The 20,939-nt window shown below is 43.4% G+C and overlaps 1 protein-coding gene across 1 annotated transcript; it reads left to right on the forward strand.

The window, feature by feature from the left end:
• The first annotated feature begins 1,549 nt into the window (after positions 1-1,549).
• Positions 1,550-15,928, forward strand: LOC121542505 (protein FAM180A). Its single transcript, XM_041851898.1, has 3 exons — positions 1,550-2,074; positions 8,660-8,757; positions 15,014-15,928. Exons 1-3 carry the CDS (start codon positions 1,972-1,974, stop codon positions 15,362-15,364), a joined length of 552 nt encoding a protein of 183 aa, XP_041707832.1. The 5' UTR covers positions 1,550-1,971; the 3' UTR covers positions 15,365-15,928.
• The last annotated feature ends 5,011 nt before the right edge of the window (positions 15,929-20,939 follow it).

Genomic DNA, 20,939 nt, shown 5'->3' on the forward strand with positions numbered 1-20,939 from the left:
GACCACTGGGATATGCTTTACTTGACCATGTGACCACTGGGATATGCTTTACTTGACCATGTGACCACTGGGATATGCTTTACTTGACCATATGACCACTGGGATATGCTTTACTTGACCATGTGACCACTGGGATATGCTTTATTCGACCATTTGACCTTACTAGGAGTAAATCCTGGCTGTGGACATGGTCCTGTGTCACGGTGTCACCTCCTCACACATTTCAACAGGCTGATTTACTACTGTCTTTCTTCTAAGAGTAAAGGTTCTGGGTAGGTCAACAAAAAGGCTAGAGTTCCTCTCTACCATGCACCTTCCAGCAAGGAGATGAGAGACACACTGTGGGGAGGATGTTTTCTTTACCTGCTGGACATTGTTCTCTCAGACTCAGAACACCATCTGTTATTACGTTATGAGTTGACTGTGTAATGTACTGAAAGACAGGTGTTAAAGTTTGTCCACTGGGAATATCATCACCTTCTCTCATCATCCTTTATTTGAATATACTTTGTGTTCCTTCAGTGAGACACGGAAGGGCAGAATACCGCAGGTGCCCATCTGGTTTTAGAGGAGAACATTTCAAATCAACATATGGTGTTCGTAAAGCAAATAACTTGAAAGTCAGAGGGCACTCAATTAATCATGCCCTCCAGCATTGCCTGGTATATCAGTGAAATGTTTGAAGTTACCTAATCAAGGTGGTGGTAATAGTGATGTGATGTGGATCATTAAAACCGCTGGCAATTCAGCTTTTCATTTTGATTTTATATGTCATCAGTCACATTTTTTATGATCATGAGTTGACAAGATAGAAGCAGTAATTGTAAAATAAAACATTTAACCCAAATTATAATTTATGCATAGACCATTAGTTCTCAGCAGTTGAGTACTGATATAGCAGATATTGGTTGAGCTCTGAAATGCATACTGCAAAAACATTTGTCATCCACAATCAGTAAGCTAAGGTAGAATGGTGTAATTCTAATAGCAGACTCATTTCTGAAATATCTTGGTTTTTCCTGTTATTTTCCTTCATGTCAGAGGCCAGGCCAACCAAAGCAAAGCCCCTGGATTCCTGAGCAAACCACTATGCTCCTTGGCCCTGGGTAGCGAGAGCTCTGAATGTTATTGTAACGGACATTATGTGACTACAAAGAGAACAGAAACTGTTGAGAGGACAATGGAGAGACAAAGAGAATTCTGAAATGCTATACTATAATCTATTGTCTGTGCTGAAGCCGTTGGACGCTTACTGTGTAGTCAATACGAGGCATGCAAGTGGATTCTGAGACAGAGTATGATGATGATGGTGATGTGGTATTCCTCACTATAGTGATAGTCTCAGCCACCATCGTTGTCTCTGTGTGAGGTAGCAATAAGCCTGGGGATGAGGTTACAACATGACGATGATGACCATTATGCTAATGATGATGGAAACCATATTGGAAACGACGGTGACCATGATGATGATGATATCGGACAGGTTTTACAGGTTGTAGACCAGCTGCAGTCAGTCTGTTGTCATCTCTGCCTCAGTCAGTAGCTTAGTGAGCAGCAGTCCAGCCACTGACAGAGCAGGCATTCCCTGGGTCCTGATGACTTCCAGATGACAGCCTGGCCAGAGAGAACTCAGCACTCAGTCACAGACAGAGGGGGAGAGAGAGGGGGAGAGAGAGAGAGACGAGAGTGAGAGAAAACGAGAGGTAGAAGTAGAGAAAAAGAGGAGAGTGAGAGAGAGAGAGAGTGAGTGAATGAAGCAGTTGCATGTGAAGTGGTTTAGCAGTGCTCCAGTCAGTATTCTTACCTCATTCTCCTGATGGTTGTTTGTATTCAGCTCTCTCCAGCTGGGGCCTGGCTGGCTGCTGTGATTGGATAGTGACTGACTCAAATTCAAAGCCCAGGGAGACAGACAGACGACAGGGCCCGAGGAAGAGAGCGAGAGAGACATCAGGGCAGGACGGTAGTCAGTGTATGTGTGCTGGGCCGAGGGTCATCATGATGCATCGGTGGCGTCTACTCATCACTGTGTTCTATTGCCAGCTGTACCTGGCTGCTGCTCAACACTGGAGGAAAGGTAGGACACCTGAGCACCTCACAGAGCTTAGACTGACTTCAGGTCAGTTTGAGGGGTCAACATAGATACTTTCATAGAAAGTTAATGGCTGTTGTGTAGACGTTCTCAGAACTAGTATCAATAGGAAGAAATGAACTGCATTATAGATTTTTAAAAAATCTAATCTTAATGAATCAAAGGAAAAAACAAAACAATATGGTTATGTATTTTGTATTGGTGTGTGTTATTATAACTGAACATTTTGCTGCCAAATAGATGATTTAGGTGTATTTAAGTAGGCTCTATTGTTTTATGCATACAGATTTTGCAGACTTTTATCTGATGTGTTTGCAGACTTTTATGAGATGTTATGTTTTTTGAAGAAAATACAAATGTTTTGTTTGCTTTGGCAAGGCTGTGGGTGTTGGGCTCTTTTATGTAGTGATTGTGTTGTTATGAAGGAGAAGAATGCGATGTTCTGAATATATTTCAACAAGGTTCTCAGTGAAAAACACCTTAAAGTGCCTTGTTGTTATTGAGTCCAAACATTTGGATCCACATTCATACATTTTCCCTCCCTCCCACACACGTCAACGTTTAGTTCCTTGGAAATGTCGACTGCCGAAAATAGATCCCTCCGAATTAAGGAATGTAGGAGGGTGGATTTAAATCACTGAATCAGTCACATGATGTTGAACCTGCTTCAGGAAACGCGACATAGCTCAGGTCTTTGCTGGCGGATGAGATCCAGTCTTATACATGATTTGTCTGTGTGCATACGAGTCTGACATGGTAAGATAAAATAATACAAACTTTATTAATCCCAGAGGGTAAACTGGTTTGTCAATCATGTGTCTCAGTATCCATTAGGAAAATATTATTACATCCATCTCATACAAGTACTAAGCCTATCTACTGTATGACTATTGAACTTCAGGTCACCCCTAAAGACCACATCTGAATATTTAGGATTTGATAGAGGGGACAAACAGACAGTGATTTAGAATTGGGGACAAACTGTGTAGCCAATGTGACTGTCTCTGGCCCCTGTGTCCCTCTGACTGCTGCCAAATTCTTCCCCAGCTGTTTTGACTGCAGCAGCTTGGCAAAAAATCTGCATATCTGAATTGATGTATTGTTATCCCTTCAATATTGAGACATACCTTGTCCCATATTTGGAGCTCTTAGGTCTTCAGTTCACTGGGAAAGTTCTGATTAGGACATATATTTAGCTTGCTCCAGAGTGTGTATTCTGTGGAAAATATCAGTTTAGAGATCACAATGCAAAAATGTAAACTGGTTAAGGAAACATCATTCATCAGTTGTAGTATGGGAAATGTTCCTGACTTGGTTTTGGCTCCAACTTTAAGCCAAATATCCATTACTGTAAACCTGAGGTAATGTGACCTCTGTTTTGGCTGCTTTTCTCTAATCACGACACAATTCTAGCCAAGACCATTTAGCACTGCTTGTAATTATTGGCTTTGTGTTTTCCCCTGACTCATTGCAAGTGCTTAGAGGGAGATTACAAGTTCCCTGCTTATTTGTGAGGACACAAGGGACAGTGTCCTAGCAAACACTGATTATTTATTCTAGCGCTACAGTGGGCCGAGAAGCATGAGCGATGATTGGTTTCTTCTAGCTCAGAGCTTTGAAAACTGAGATCTGCTTTCAGAAGTGGATCATCCACATTAAACCAGCAACCACTTATTCCATATGTGACCGGCTAAATTTAGAAACCGAGTCTACTGTGTATCAGACGACTGTGTTAACCCGCTGAGCTAAAGCCTAGGCATTACATGAGTCTTCAGGTCTCTGGCAAGGTTACACATCCCATGAGCATTGCACATAGATGTTTATTTGTGTTGCTGAGGTGAATAGATGGTTCCCTCCTGTTCTTCACTTCTGCCTCGAGCTCAACACAGTGGACTCAACTCATCATCTGTGTGTGGAATTCCAGCTCCACCTTCCTCCACTTACAGATTCACACTGGAAGGCATTAGGAAAGGATGTGCTGCTGGATGTTAGATTAATTTGTATTTTAAGAATAATGACTAAAGGATTTCACCCCAAATACAGTATAAATGTGTAAACTGTGTTACAATTATCAACCCACTAACAGAGGGGGGGGGGACTAAACATTCCAGGGTGAAGGAGAAAGGTGGAAACTGTTTAAGAAAGGCGGAGCAAAGTGCCTTTGTGTGTCAAGAGGTATAAAACAGGAGTGTATGGGTTTTGGCGCCAGAGCTCTCCATGAATAAAAATACAGATCATTCTTGTTGGTTGTGGACCTTGAATCATTTATGATTAAAACCAGAGCCTTACAACCTCTGGTAATGATTCAAGCTTAGGTTGAATTAGAGATAGAAATTCTCTTAACACTGGATAAAAGTCAACATTGGGGCTTCGGCTTTCCATTACATACTGATCAGTATCACACTTGGATGCACAGTAGCACATATCAGCCCAAATCTATGACATCAATGTCTGGCATTCCTCACAGCTGCTGTATGTATGGCGCCTGTGCAACTAGTGGTGAAACCCATAAAAATGTATGGCTGGTTGGAGCAGCCATTTTGGAGCTAACATCTCCACAGAGGTACAGCATCGCCTTAACATCAAACGATTCATGGAAAACTAAGCATAGAAATGAACCTCATAGACCTCATAACCCCACTGTTCACACTGGCTCTGTGCCAATAAAAGTTGTTATTGTCCCTATGGGTGTGTTCTGTATGCTTATGCATTCCAATACTGCTGCTTTAACCCTGTTTCTGAATGGGGAGAATGTGGCCAGTGTTGTCCCATCGAGAGTGTGAGGCCTTGGTGGCCGGACGGTTAGGAGTACAGTGGAGGGGGACTGGGAGTGGCAAGAGCTGATCTTGGATCGGATTCCATAAGGAGTACAGTCGGAGAACAGTGGAATTGTGCTGGGTGTCAGTTGACCAGGAGTTGATTCCTGATCAGTTTCCATAGAGAGAGAGGGCCAATGTTTAAACTATGATCCTCGTTAAGCTCTGTGAGCCTATATTTCTCTTGGCTCAAACAGCAGATTACTGTACAGTGATTGGATATCTGGCTTGGATTTGTAACAAGAGCACATTCTACAGTCGTGGTCAAAAGTTTTGAGAATGACACAAATACTAATTTTCACAAAGTCTGCTGCCTCAGTTTTGATGATGGCAATACTCCAGAATGTCATGACGAGTGATCAGATGAATTGCAATTAATTGCAAAGTCCCTCTTTGCCATGAAAATGAACTTAATCCCCCAAAAACATTTCCACTGCATTTCAGCCCTGCCACATAAAGGACCAGCTTCCATCATGTCAGTGATTATCTCGTTAACACAGGTGAGAGTGTTTATGAGGACAAGGCTGGAGATCACTCTGTCATGCTGATTGAGTTAGAATAACAGACTGAAAGCTTTAAAAGGAGGGTGGTGCTTGAAATCATTGTTCTTCCTCTGTTAACCATGGTTACCTGCAAGGAAACACGTGCCGTCATCATTGCTTTGCACAAAAAGGGCTTCACAGGCAAGGATATTGCTGCTAGTAAGATTGCACCTAAATCAACCATTTATCGGATCATCAAGAACTTCAAGGAGAGAGGTTCAATTGTTGTGAAGAAGGCGTCAGTGCGCCCAAGAAAGACCAGCAAGCGCCAAGACGTCTCCTAAAGTTGATTCAGCTGCGGGATCGGGGCACCACCAGTGCAGAGCTTGCTCAGGAATGGCAGCAGGTAGGTGTGAGTGCATCTGCACGCACAGTGAGGCGAAGACTTTTGGAGGATGGCCTGGTGTCAAAAAGGGCAGCAAAGAAGCCACTTCTCTCCAGGAAAAACATCAGGGACAGACTGATATTCTGCAAAAGGTACAGGGATTGGACTGCTGAGGACTGAAAAAAGTCATTTTCTCTGATGAATCCCCTTTCTGATTGTTTGGGGCATCCGGAAAAAAGCTTGTCTGGAGAAGACAAGGTGAGCGCTTCCATCAGTCATGTGTCATGCCAACAGTAAAGCATCCTGAGACCATTCATGTGTGGGGTTGCTTCTCAGCCAAGGGAGTGGGCTCACTCACAATTTTGCCTAAGAACACAGCCATGAATAAAGAATGGTACCAACACATCCTCCGAGAGCAACTTCTCCCAACCATCTAAGAACAGTTTGGTGACGACCAATGCCTTTTCCAGCATGATGGAGCACCTTGCCATAAGGCAAAAGTGATAGCTAAGTGGCTCGGGGAACAAAACATCAAAATTATGGGTCCATGGCCAGGAAACTCCCCAGACCTTAATCCCATTGAGAACTTGTGGTCGATCCTCAAGAGGCGGGTGGACAAACAAAACTCCACAAATTCTGACAAACTCCAAGCATTGATTATGCAAGAATGGGCTGCCATCAGTCAGGATGTGGCCCAGGGCGGATTGCAGAGGTCTTGAAAAAGAAGGGTCAACACTGCAAATATTGACTATTTGCATAAACTTAATGTAATTGTCAATAAAAGCCTTTGACACTTATGGAATGCTTGTAATTATACTTCAGTATACCATAGTAACATCTGACAAAAATATCTCATAACACTGAAACAGCGAACTTTGTGAAGACCAATACTTGTGTATTCTCAAAACTTTTGACCATGACTGTACAGTAGTAGGGAATCTAACCAAGCTCAGAAAGAATGTCACTCTCTCTGTCAGATGTTGTATGTATGAGAGAATGAGTACCCTATGGTGTAAAGTATGGACAAACAGTAGCCCTGCATGTTACATTTCATAAAGCTCTGTCACAATATCATTGAACTCTGAGCTGCTGAGAGGAAAACGTGATTTACCCCCCTAGTCACGCTATGTTCCTACCATGACCTTTCTGTTCTGTCAAGGGCCCAGGCATTCCTCAGACAGACTGAAGCACTGCATGATCTATGGTCTGTTTGTGTCCACTTCAAACATGCTCCGACTTCCAATCAAGCTACTTATTTGGACCTTGTCTGTCTGTACCTGACCCTTCAACCCAAAAGCACATGGCCCTGTACTTTCAACACACAGTCGGGGTCCCTGCCAGGTATTCAGGGCTGTAATGGAAAATAAAGCAAATAAGGTATCGTATCTGAAGATTATGCCTTTGTTAAATGTTTTGGAGGAACAAAGAATGTTGTTTTATGATCTTAGTTCAAATGTAGCGTTGGGAGGGTGATGCCCCAGGGGAGACTGGTGATTGGCCAGAAGAGGGGAGTCACTCCTCTTTTTGCATTGTTTATAAATAGGGGGTAAACGATGAGACGGCAGAACGGCCATGGCAATCTGAGGAGCCGTTCTCCGGACACCGCGGGTCTGTACCTATGCTGTAAATCTCGTGGTTTTAATAAAAGCCTCGAACACGATGCAGCATAGCGGACTTTTTGTTGACAGCAATGATGACCACCATTCATCATATACTACAAAGGTATTGAGGGAGAGATGCTGCTTGCACCAAACGTTCCTCTCTAGCAGTGGAGGCTGCTGGGGGGAGGACGGCTCACAATAATGGCTGGAATGGAGTCAATGGAATTTTATCAACCACATGGAAACCACAAGTATTTCCACTATGTACTGTAGCTGTCTCTCAAACTGGTAAAGGATATTCTCATGTCAGTACCGTGACTCCTGCCTCAAATCATCCCCTCACTGTTAAGAAGCCACTCTGAGTACTAAAGAGAAAACCCTGTGAAAAGAAGCCACTCAAAGTCCTATTATCTCACTTAATGTCATTTGTAGAACTAAGAACTACCACATCTCCCCTACAGGTAAAATGATAGGTGTGAAGGTGGTTCAGTGAATGATCTTATCTGAGATCAGAATACCTGCCTTAGCTGCATTTAGCTCAGGAGCTGCCTTTAGCTCAGCAGTCTTGTGGTATGCAAGAGACCAAGGTTCAAACCCAGTTGGTAAGCTTGTGCCCAGGCCCAGTTTCTCTGCTTCTGCTCCTGGTTAGCTCCCCTTATAAAAGACAGAGCTGCCTTAGTTTGCAGTTCTGAAGGGTGAGAGAGAGGAGTTTTATGAGGAGCAGACCTCAGCTCCTGAACTCTCAGGCCTGCTGCGGCACATATGCCCTGACACTTTGAAATCTGACCGCCCTACCCTATAGCCTATAACCTATAGACACACATTGGTCTTTGAAAGGAGGGGGAATCTATAACGTGGGACATACCAGCGATTACCGGTGTCAGAGGTTTAAGGGTTTTCACCCGGTTTCACAAAGGGACATCTGCTGCAGTTTACGCCCATGTTGTCTCCCACACAAACCTGGGACTAGATAGTTTAACCTACCTTAGACATGTTTGCAGTATACAGTAAGTGTAGGATTTTACATCACCTATAGCCACTGTGTGAATGTATTTGACTATATTGTATGCTATACTGTAGACCTATGGCACTACGTAAATCCTGCAACGTGTGTTGAGTTTGACTGACCTCCTGGTCTCAACAATGGCATCCACATTCATCCACTCAACGAGAAATTCTGGATCTATTGTATTTCAGGCCTCCTTTCGGTTGCCGTTGGTTTAATGAGTCCTTCAATTACTCAAAATGCTATCTTTCCTCTCACTTTCTCTTTCCTCTCTCTTCAGCCCTTTACCCATCAGCTTTTAGAGTGAAGCGTGGCGCACACTCATTGGTCAACCCCACCTTCCAGAACTCTGTGGAAGATGTTAACCTGCTGTTTGAGGTGAGTCGAAAATAGCCAGCTCTGCTTAAATTACATTAATGAGTTTAAAGGGGATTTAATCCATTGTGAATGTTACATGGAAACAAGAAGATTGTTGTCAGATAAAGTCAAATCTTCCACAAACTTAACGTTTTATTCCAGGCTCTGTCTTTTACAGTCTGGATCATCCAGAGACCCTCCTGTCAGATAGTTTTGTCCTTAATACTTAATAATGTTCTGACATTGAACTCCATATCCCAGAGGCCCCTGCTTCTTCTCGTTGTTGAGCCAGACCATATCCACTGTGGGCACAACCCAGATTCATCCATACATATTACAGCTGGTATGTTGGAGCCCAAGGAGCAAACAATATGTCTGGACATATACTGCTCAACCATCCACTACTCTGATGAGAGGAAAACATGGACAAGATGCAACAATTCAAGTTGTTTCTGTCAATGACATTTGGCTCTCGATGTGATGTGATTGGAGTGAAGCCAAATCCAAACTTTTTTTGGTGCGCCAGCACCATTCACCATTGAGCTCACTCAGTTTAGCTCAACACTGATTGGCTATTATTGTCTTCTTTTTTTTATCAAGGGAGGCTAAATGCCATACTCTTTTTGACCAGACATCATCAGATAGATGGCCTACACATACAGAGACAGAGGGGCACTGTTACACTCGCTCTAATGCTTTCTCCGGTGAGATACATTCAGCCTCTTGCAAATCAAAGGAAAATTATGAAACACTGAGAGGCGAAAGATAATTTTTTTTGGGGGGGAAGCCTGGCTTCCCTTGGCATCCATGACATACATACATGCCACTGGTCCTCATGGGTTCAAACCAGAGTTTCTCAAATTCATAAACTTAAACTTTGGCAACAGGAGTCAGGTTACTCAAGGTAAACCGTCCCTCTATCCATGGAAGGAACATAAGCGTATTTTTAAGGTCTTAATTATGATGTTTTTGTTTTGTTTTGTTTTTTTGTCATGAAGGCAAAGGGTGGCTATTTGAAGAATCTCAAATATAAAATATATTTTGATTTGTTTAACACTTTTTTTGGTTATTACGTGATTCCATACAGTGAGGGAATTAAGTATTTGATCCCCTGCTGATTTTGTACGTTTGCCCACTGACAAAGACATGATCAGTCTATAATTTTAATGGTAGGTTTATTTGAACAGTGAGAGACAGAATAATAACAAAAATATCCAGAAAAACGCATGTCATAAATGTTATAAATTGATTTGCATTTGAATGAGGGAAATTAGTATTTGACCCCCTCTCAATCTGAAAGATTTCTTGCTCCCTGGTGTCTTTTATACAGGTAACGAGCTGAGATTAGGAGCACACTCTTAAAGGGAGTGCTCCTAATCTCAGCTTGTTACCTGTATAAATGACACCTCTCCACAGAAGCAATCAATCAATCAGATTCCAAACTCTCCACCATGGCCAAGACCAAAGAGCTCTCCAAGGATGTCAGGGATAAGATTGTAGATTTACACAAGGCTGGAATGGGCTACAAGACCATCGCCAAGCAACTTGGTGAGAAGGTGACAACAGTTGGTGCGATTATTCGCAAATGGAAGAAACACAAAAGACCTGTCAATCTCCCTCGGCCTGGGGCTCCATGCAAGATCTCACCTCGTGGAGTTGCAATGATCAAGAGAATGGTGAGGAATCAGCCCAGAACTACATGGGAGGATCTTGTCAATGATCTCAAGGCAGCTGGGACCATAGTCACCAAGAAAACAATTGGTAACACACTACGCCGTGAAGGACTGAAATCCTGCAGCACCCGCAAGGTCCCCCTGCTCAAGAAAGCACATATACAGGCCCGTCTGAAGTTTGCCAATGAACATCTGAATGATTCAGAGGAGAACTGGGTGAAAGTGTTGTGGTCAGATGAGACCAAAATCGAGCTCTTTGGCATCAACTCAACTCACCGTGTTTGGAGGAGGAGGAATGCTGCCTATGACCCCAAGAACACCATCCCCACCGTCAAACATGGAGGTGGAAACATTATGCTTTGGGGGTGTTTTTCTGCTAAGGATACAGGACAACTTCACCGCATCAAAGGGACGATGGATGGGACCATGTACCATCACATTTTGGGTGAGAACCTCCTTCCCTCAGCCAGGGCATTGAAAATGGGTTGTGGATGGGTATTCCAGCATGACAATGACCCAAAACACATGGCCAAGGCAACAAAGGAGTGGCTCAAGAAGAAGCACATTAAGGTCCTGGAGTGGCCTAGCCAGTCTCCAGACCTTAATCCCATAGAAAATCTGTGGAGGGAGCTGAAGGTTCGAGTTGCCAAACGTCAGCCTCGAAACCTTAATGACATGGAGAAAATCTGCAAAGAGGAGTGGGACAAAATCCCTCTGAGATGTGTGTAAACCTGGTGGCCAACTACAAGAAACGTCTGACCTCTGTGATTGCCAACAAGGGTTTTGCCACCAAGTACTAAGTCATGTTTTGCAGGGGGGTCAAATACTTATTTCGCTCATTAAAATGCAAATCAATTTATAACATTTTTGACATGCGTTTTTCTGGATTTTATTGTTGTTATTCTGTCTCTCACTGTTCAAATAAACCTACCATTAAAATTATAGACTGATCATGCCTTTGTCAGTGGGCAAACGTTCAAAATCAGCAGGGGATCAAATACTTAATTCCCTCACTGTATGTGTTATTTGATCGTTTTGATGTCTTCACTATTGTAAAATACAATGTAAAAAATGTGGGGTCACTTAGACATTTCCTTGTTTTCGAAAGAATTTTTTTTTTTTTGTATATTAAAATAACATCAAATTGATCAGAAATACAGTGTAGACATTGTTAATGTTGTAAATGTCTATTGTAGCTGGAAACAGCTGATTTTTTATGGAATATCTACATAGGCGTACAGAGGCCTGTGTTCCAATGGCACTTTGTGTTTGCTAATCCAAGTTTATCATTTTAAAAGGCTAATTGATCATTAGAAAACCCTTTTGCAATTATGTTAGCACAACTGAAAACAGTTGTTTTGATTAAAGAAGCAATACAACTGGCCTTCTTGAGACTAGTTGAGTATCTGGAGCATCAGCAATTGTGGGTTCGATTACAGGCTCAAATTGGCCAGAAACAAATAACTTTCTTCTGAAACTTGTCAGTCTATTCTTGTTTTGAGAAATGAAGGCTATTCCATGCGAGAAATTGCCAAGAAACTGAAGATCTCGTACAACGCTGTGTACTACTCCCTTCACAGAACAGCGCAAACTGGCTCTAACCAAAATAGAAAGAGGAGGGGGAGGCCCCGGTGCACAACTGAGACTGCCCATCTTGATCTTTTCTTTTTAATGACCAATCTGAGATGTGGCTTTTTCTTTGCAACTCTGCCTAGAAGATCAGCATCCCAGAGTCGCCTCTTCACTGTTGACGTTGAGACTGGTGTTTTGCGGATACTATTTCATGAAGCTGCCAGTTGAGGACCTGTGAGGCATCTGTTTCTCAAACTAGACACTCTAATGTATTTGTCCTCTTGCTCAGTTGTGCACCGGGGCCTCCCACTCCTCTTTCTATTCTGATTAGAGCCAGTTTGCGCTGTGTGTATGTATATACATACACACACACACACACACACACACACACACACACACACATATTTATATCATTTAAAAAATATATATTTTCCTTTATTACCTTCTAACCCTACTACCCCTCCCCTAATTGGAGCAAACTAGTGAACAACCATGCTTAGGCCTCTACTTCCAGCTTATACATACTATATACATTTTATGGACACAGTCAATTTGACAATAATTCTATTTTGTTTGTTTTACCTTAATCTACCCTAAACCTCTCCGATCATTTTCATGATGTCCATCCGGTTTGCTTCTAAAGTGGGGAAAAAAAGTATTTAGTCAGCCACCAATTGTGCAAGTTCTCCCACTTAAAAAGATGAGAGAGGCCTGTAATTTTCATCATAGGTACACGTCAAATATGACAGACAAAATGAGAAACAAAAATCCAGAAAATCACATTGTCGGATTTTTAATGAATTTATTTGCAAATTATGGTGGAAAATAAGTATTTGGTCAATAACAAAAGTTTCTCAATACTTTGTTATATACCCTTTGTTGGCAATGACACAGGTCAAACGTTTTCTGTAAGTCTTCACAAGGTTTTCACACACTGTTGCTGGTATTTTGGCCCATTCCTCCATGCAGATCTCCTCTAGAGCAGTGATGTCTTGGGGCTGTCGCTGGGCAACACAGACTTTCAACTCCCTCCAAAGATGTTCTATGGGGTTGAGATCTGGAAACTGGCTAGGCCACTCCAGGACCTTGAAATGCTTCTTACGAAGCCACTCCTTCGTTGCCCGGGCGGTGTGTTTGGGATCATTGTCATGCTGAAAGACCCAGCCACGTTTCATCTTCAATGCCCTTGCTGATGGAAGGAGGTTTTCACTCAAAATCTCACGATACATGGCCCCATTCATTCTTTCCTTTACACGGATCAGTCGTCCTGGTCCCTTTGCAGAAAAACAGCCCCAAAGCATGATGTTTCCACCCCCATGCTTCACAGTAGGTATGGTGTTCTTTGGATGCAACTCAGCATTCTTTGTCCTCCAAACACGACGAGTTGGGTTTTTACCAAAAAAGTTCTATTTTGGTTTCATCTGACCATATGACATTCTCCCAATCCTCTTCTGGATCATCCAAATGCACTCTAGCAAACTTCAGACGGGCCTGGACATGTACTGGCTTAAGCAGGGGGACACGTCTTGCACTGCAGGATTTGAGTCCCTGGCGGCGTAGTGTGTTACTGATGGTAGGCTTTGTTACTTTGGTCCCAGCTCTCTGCAGGTCATTCACTAGGTCCCCCCGTGTGGTTCTGGGATTTTTGCTCACCGTTCTTGTGATGATTTTGACCCCACGGGGTGAGATCTTGCGTGGAGCCCCAGATCGAGGGAGATTATCAGTGTATGTCTTCCATTTCCTAATAATTGCTCCCACAGTTGATTTCTTCAAACCAAGCTGCTTACCTATTGCAGATTCAGTCTTCCCAGCCTGGTGCAGGTCTACAATTTTGTTTCTGGTGTCCTTTGACAGCTCTTTGGTCTTGGCCATTGTGGAGTTTGGAGTGTGACTGTTTGAGGTTGTGGACAGGTGTCGTTTATACTGATAACAAGTTCAAACAGGTGCCATTAATACAGGTAATGAGTGGAGGACAGAGGAGCCTCTTAAAGAAGAAGTTACAGGTCTGTGAGAGACATAAATCTTGCTTGTTTGTAGGTGACCAAATACTTATTTTCCACCATAATTTGCAAATAAATTCATAAAAAATCCTACAATGTGATTTTCTGGATTTTTTTTTCTAAATTTGTCTGTCATAGTTGACGTGTACCTATGATGAAAAGTACAGGCCTCTCTCATCTTTTTAAGTGGGAGAACTTGCACAATTGGTGGCTGACCAACCTTCATCTCCATTCAACCCCTCCCATCTATCTCTTAATAATATGCCATTTAGCAGACGCTTTTATCCAAAGCGACTTACAGTCATGCGTGCATACATTTTTGTGTATGGGTGGTCTCGGGGATCGAACCCACTACCCTGGCGTTACAAGCGCCGTGCTCTACCAGCTGAGCTACAGAGGACCACCATCCATATTGGATTTGTATATTTACCATATATTTTTCAACTTAACAGTACTGTGATGTTTCACAAAAGTTCTGAACCTTTCTATTCTCATTGTTTCTACAGATTGTAAATTGAAAATACAATTTTTGCTAAAAGTATTTAATATATTTTTGATCGATTGACAATGACTTTTCAGATCACCCAGTAGTGCTATCTGCAGTTAGCTCCAGGTAAATATTGCAATTCTTCAGCCATTCCTGGACATGTGACCAAAAACAAGCTACAAATGGACAGTACCAAAACAAATTATCTAATGATTCTGTCTCTTCGCAGCTAAATTAATTATTGAGTGTTTAGTCTGATTCAACAGAGGAATAAGGCAGCAAACATCTTTTGTTATGTATTGTATGCCCCCTGGTGGCAAGAGCTTGACTTGTGTTCCAGTTATACCATTGGTGGTGAGGTGAGTTTCACCCTGACTATGTTAAGTGTGGAAAATCGCTCTGTTGATCGAATCATTCAGTCAGTCAATTGATTAAATTAATCAAACAATCCCAGAACATGAAGGTATTGAGATGACAGATGGACATATGAAAAGTTGATCTGATAGAACCTTTAAAGATCTGATACAACTATGGATGTCTTCTAGATCCTGCTGGCAGGCCTGCAGATTGAGGGTGAGGACAAGCCCTTCATGATCCCAGACCAGGAGCTGGCTTCTCTGAGGAGGGTCCAAAAGCTGGAGGTCATCTGTGAGGACATTCTGCCCAAGAGACTCTCCGAGATCAGACGTTTGACCTCTCACCTGTCCCAGCGCAGAGGTGCCCTGAGCAGGGAGGACTTTGAGCGCACAGTGCTCACTATGGTGTACACTGCCCAGACTCTGGCTCATACCACCTCCCAACACCAGAAGGGGCTGTGGGGAGACGCCCTGCTACAGCTGTTTAGGGCCATACAAGAAGATCTGACGCCCCCACCCAGGACACCTCAGCACAACTAGTGTTATGGACTTATGTGGACACATTCTTTTAGATACTGTAATATACTGACTCTTTTATACTGTAACACAAGTCACTTTTTGGCAGAGAGTACAAAGGATGTTTTCTATTGAGTTGTATTGTATTATCAAAATGACTGTTCTGATAATGTAATAGTTTTGGTTATGATCAAATGATGATATGATCTAGTCATATTGAAGGGAAGATGTGGGAAAAGGAGGCATGTGAACTCTATCCTGTTCATGTTCTATCTATCGGATTCTGCCTTGTTCCTGGACTTCAGATGTAAACACATATTTGTAATACTTTATCAGTCACTCTGTCATGATTCATTACAGGTCTTTATCAAAACTTCTGTCATAATCTTCTCAGCTGTTTATCACAATCACATCAACTTTCCCCAGCACGGTCCTGATGCGAAAAGGAGCTTCATTAAAAAAATTGTCCCATGAGGTGAAGAAATATTGTATTGAACTGTAACATTGCTTTGGATGAAGACAGGGGTATCAATTTACTCAGCTTATTTCTCTGTAATTGATGTTAGAATAAAATAATTATCAATATGATTTTTTTAAACTGTACCATTGTTATGTGTAGGCCATGTTAGGAACAGACCTACACACTGCAGAAGGCTGTTCAGCTGAAAAGAATGCGTATGTTATCCTGATGCAGTAAAAACATTATATATATTATATATTTTTAAAAATGAAGTAAGCTTTATCTTTTTGACTGCGGACCCATTACACATTTTTTTGCTTATCTGGATTCACAGGTTTTACGCACCAACAATACTTTGTGGAGAGTGCTATGGTCCTCTTTTGATATGGCCATGTTAAGATTATGTGCAAATGAGTGATATGACTTGAGAATGTTCACTCACATTTGCAAAACATGGGGAGGGATTTGCCTCAGTGTTTTTATTTTGGAAGTAGAAGATTTTAGCTGCTCTAGCCTGCAGGGAGGATGTCAGACTAGATGTGATACATCGGGCCTCAGGTGTTCAACATATCCCCCATATCTTTACACTCCAGCTCTTCAATGGCTACAAAAAAAGGTGAGTGCCTAATCTGTGTCCTGTTTGCGACATAATCCTCCGCTGCTAGAACGGACTTTCCATTGACATACTGTCTACTACGTCTCTCAAGGTTTCTCACTCTTCCACAGCCAACAGAAGACAGGTTCAGGTTGGTGGCCATTTTGCATGGAAAACTCCTCTCCTTCTCTGTGTCCAGTTGCTGTTGTTTCTGGACGGTGATAGAACTGGTCTAGCTCTCCTGGTGGTCACACATAATGGCAGGGGTGAGTCCATGCCCAATGCTCCTGGTAGAGCCCAGTAGAGCCCTCATTGATGAGAAACTACAGAGTATGGTGAAGAATATATATATTTTTTAAAGATCACCCTTCGTTCCTTTCACCGCTCTGAGGATGGGAGGCGTTCGACCATTATGCCAGTGATGAAACGGGGATGGTCAAAGGTAAGAACAGCTATGCTTTTGGGCTTGTGTTCCTACTTGTTGTTTTGCCAGGTGTTACTATCTATGTTTTTGATACTTCATGCAAAGATGTAAAAAATAACAAAAATACAATATTTTGACTAGTTTATTTACATTTTACATTTTAGTAATTTAGCAGACGCTCTTATCCAGAGCGACTTACAGTTAGTGAGTGCATACAGTTTTATCAACTGTACAAATTGCTATAGTAAAGCAACTGAGGTGTGTTTATTGTCCTGTACCGTGTGTGAAGTTGCTGAGGACATCTGTTTTGACGGTTCCTATGTGCGCTTACTGTGGAGGACGAGGCCAGTGTCTGGCAGTGGAACAGGACTCAGGTATAATACACACACACACACACACACACACACACACACACACACACACACACACACACACACCAAATGACATAAGATATGCCTCTGCTCCAGTATGAATTCTGAATTATTTTCAGTTAGCGCTCCCTACATAGTTGACTGTTTCTTTTCTCCCTGTCAGGTTGAGGAAGAAGGATGTCAATAGCCGTCTTTAGCCAACTCTCTCTCTCAGAATGACCTTCTTGATCCAAACCAGTCAGGTTTCAAGACTGGTCATTCAACTGAGACTGCTCTTCTCTGTGTCACGGAGGCTTTCCGCACTGCTAAAGCTAACTCTCTCTCCTCTGCTCTTGTCCTTCTAGACCTGTCTGCTGCCTTTGATACTGTGAACCATCAGATCCTCCTCTCCACCCTCTCCGAGCTGGGCATCTCCGGCGCGGCTCACTCTTGGATTGCGTCCTACCTGACCGGTCGCTTCTACCAAGTGGCGTGGCGAGAAGCTGTCTCCGCACCACGTGCTCTCACCACTGGTGTCCCCCAGGGCTCAGTTCTAGGCCCTCTCCTATTCTCCCTATACACCAAGTCACTTGGCTCTGTCATATCCTCACATGGCCTCTCCTATCATTGCTTCGCTGACGACACACAACTAATCTTCTCCTTTCCCCCTTCTGATAACCAGGTGGCGAATCGCATCTCTGCATGTCTGGCAGACATATCAGTATGGATGACGGATCACCACCTCAAGCTGAACCTTGGCAAGACGGAGCTGCTCTTCCTCCCGGGGAAGGACTGCCTGTTCCATGATCTCGCCATCACGGTTGACAACTCCGTTGTGTCCTCCTCCCAGAGTGCGAAGAGCCTTGGCGTGACCCTGGACAACACCCTGTCGTTCTCCGCTAACATCAAGGCGGTGACCCGATCCTGTAGGTTCATGCTCTACAACATTCGGAGAGTACGACCCTGCCTTACACAGGAAGCGGCACAGGTCCTAATCCATGCACTTGTCATCTCCCGTCTGGATTACTGCAACTCGCTGTTGGCTGGGCTCCCTGCCTGTGCCATTAAACCCCTACAACTCATCCAGAATGCCACAGCCCGTCTGGTGTTCAACCTTCCCAAGTTCTCTCACGTCACCCCGCTCCTCCGCACACTCCACTGGCTTCCAGTTGAAGCTCGCATCTGCTACAAGACCATGGTGCTTGCCTACGGAGCTGTGAGGGGAACGGCACCTCCGTACCTTCAGGCTCTGATCAGTCCCTACACCCAAACGAGGGCATTGCGTTCATCCACCTCTGGCCTGCTGGCTCCCTACCTCTGCGGAAGCATAGTTCCCGCTCAGCCCAGTCAAAACTGTTCGCTGCTCTGGCACCCCAATGGTGGAACAAGCTCCCTCACGACGCCAGGACAGCGGAGTCACTCACCACCTTCCGGAGACATTTGAAACCCCACCTCTTTAAGGAATACCTGGGATAGGATAAAGTAATCATTCTACCCCCCTTACCCCAACCCAAACCCCAACCCCCCCAAAAATATATATAATAATAATAAACACACACAAAAAAAAAAAAAGTGGTGATCCCACTGGCTATAAGGTGAATGTACCTATTTGTAAGTCGCTCTGGATAAGAGTGTCTGCTAAATGACGTAAATGTAAAATGTCAATGTCAATACTCCAACGCTGGTCCAGATCTCTGTGTACTGTGGCCATATCAGCCAGGACTTCAGTGAGCAGGCTGCTGTATCATGTACCGTCGTAGAGCACTGGTGTATGGCCCCCGTAGTCCAAAAGATAGACATCAACAAGGACGGAATCCAGGGAACTCTCTTTATACCAGCAGGTGACTAAACAATATAATTTGTGCGCGATTTAAGGGGTCTGGGATATATCCTAAAACGCTTTACGGTATATCATTAGACCAGAATGTTGACCTGACGGACCGTTAGATAATGGATGGACTGTTAAATAATGGATGCAAGTGTAACATATATGTATACTATACTATGCTAGTTTGAGCATCGATACTCCCTGTTAGCATCCCAAAGCTACGTCTCCCTAGTGCTGCAGTACCTCACGGACTTCTCCACAACAGTTGCCATAGGATGCAAGTACTTTGAGGTATGTACATTTCATTGTGGAAAAAGATGCAAAAGGCCTGAAGTGTGTGTGCTCTCGAGTTTGTTGTGAACCTGGGTGAGAAATGTACACTGTCTCCCCTACTCCAGACAGCCTTCAGTATGCTGAGAGACCACCCCCAGGTGGCCAGTGATAGAGTGACTGTGTTTGGCTTCTCACTGGGAAGTTCTGTATCCTTATCCCTGGCCGTTTATTCTGATGTCATTAACAGAACTGTGCCACTGAAGAATCTGTCTAGGATGTAAGTACTGCACATTTTAGTCATTTAGCAGACGCTCTTGTCCAGAGTAATTAGGGGTAAGTGCCTTGCTCAAGACAGATTTTTCACCTAGTCAGCTCAGGGATTTGAACCAGCAACCTTTCAGTTAATGGCCCAACACTCTTAACCACTAGGCTACCTGTCACTACCTGATAATGCATACATACACATACATTGATTACAGTATAAGTTGGCACACTAAAAGGGCTATCCCAGATATCACCTGACCTCTGACCTCTATGCACAGATGTGCAGTATGATGGAGAGGGCAGGGAACGGTCACCTGCTGACAACTGTGTCCTACCCTGGGGCTGGTCACCTGATCAAACCTTCCTACACTCCTCACTTCCGCTCCAGCACCTTCCTTAGGCTTTACACCAAGAACAGGGGCAAAGGTGAGGGAATTTACAGAGCATCTCTCATCTGCTCTTATTTACTGTAAGGCTAGATCAAGGACCCAGTCGATAGTATCACTAGAAATTACACATTACATTATAAGTCTCTGAAAGTGATTGTTTTCATTCTTATTTTTACCCTACTGTAAATCTGTAATGTGTTGTTGCAGTGATCATGTTGTGGGAAGGGCAGTAGAAATGGAGGAGGATCCTGGAGTTCCTTCAGAAGAACCTGTACCAAAGACAGGACCCCTCTGTCCCCTCCAAGCTCTGAGATCCTCCTGGACTATCTCCTTTATAATTGTAGCTTCATTATCTGTTAGGGCCCTTTTCTCGAAATTAAAGAGAGACAATATTGGTTGGATTCGTTTTTACTCACCAGGTGGCAGCATTGCACAGTCTCTTAAATGACTGGTCTGCTGCTTTAGTTGCCATAGTGGTCAAGGTCCTGACAATTACAAGGAGGAAGAAGAGGAGATGGTCGACATCGGCCTTTCATCAAAGTCCTTATGGGAACCCTTTCTGTTTAAAGACCTTGGTTAAGACCTTGGCTGCTCGGTCACGGTTGAGTTGCGGTTTTCTAGCTGCCCTGGTTTGGATTCCAAACTCCTGTAAGGTGTTATGTGGTGTTATTGATATCAGCTGAGTTGGAGAGAATGAACACCGCTGCCTTTAACTCTTATCAACTGCATTTTTTTTTTTTACAGCTGTCACCCATGTATTCTCACTTCAGATCACTCCATTCTGGCAAAGGGACCAATGGCCTAAACATCTCCATGTGTTGCTCATATGTTAAACCAATAGCCTGGTCCCAGATCTGTTTGTGCTGTGTTGCTGGGACTACGTAGGCTACTAAACCAATGCCTTGTCTAGTGATGAAGGATAAATGCCCAATCTGGCAACCCGCCGTGCCGTTAAACCAATGCCTTGTCTAGTGATGAAGGATAAATACACAATCTGGCAACCCGCCGTGCCGTTA

The sequence above is a fragment of the Coregonus clupeaformis genome, chromosome 28 (genome assembly GCF_020615455.1).
Source record: "Coregonus clupeaformis isolate EN_2021a chromosome 28, ASM2061545v1, whole genome shotgun sequence".
Lineage (NCBI taxonomy): Eukaryota > Metazoa > Chordata > Actinopteri > Salmoniformes > Salmonidae > Coregonus > Coregonus clupeaformis.

Excerpts from the sequence above, each read along its gene's own strand:
- LOC121542505 (XM_041851898.1), top strand. The coding sequence starts at position 1,972 with ATGTGTGCTGGGCCGAGGGTCATCATGATGCATCGGTGGCGTCTACTC. Across the intron at positions 2,075-8,659 it reads TGCTCAACACTGGAGGAAAG|CCCTTTACCCATCAGCTTTT; the intron begins GTAGGACACCTG and ends CTCTCTCTTCAG. Across the intron at positions 8,758-15,013 it reads ATGTTAACCTGCTGTTTGAG|ATCCTGCTGGCAGGCCTGCA; the intron begins GTGAGTCGAAAA and ends GATGTCTTCTAG.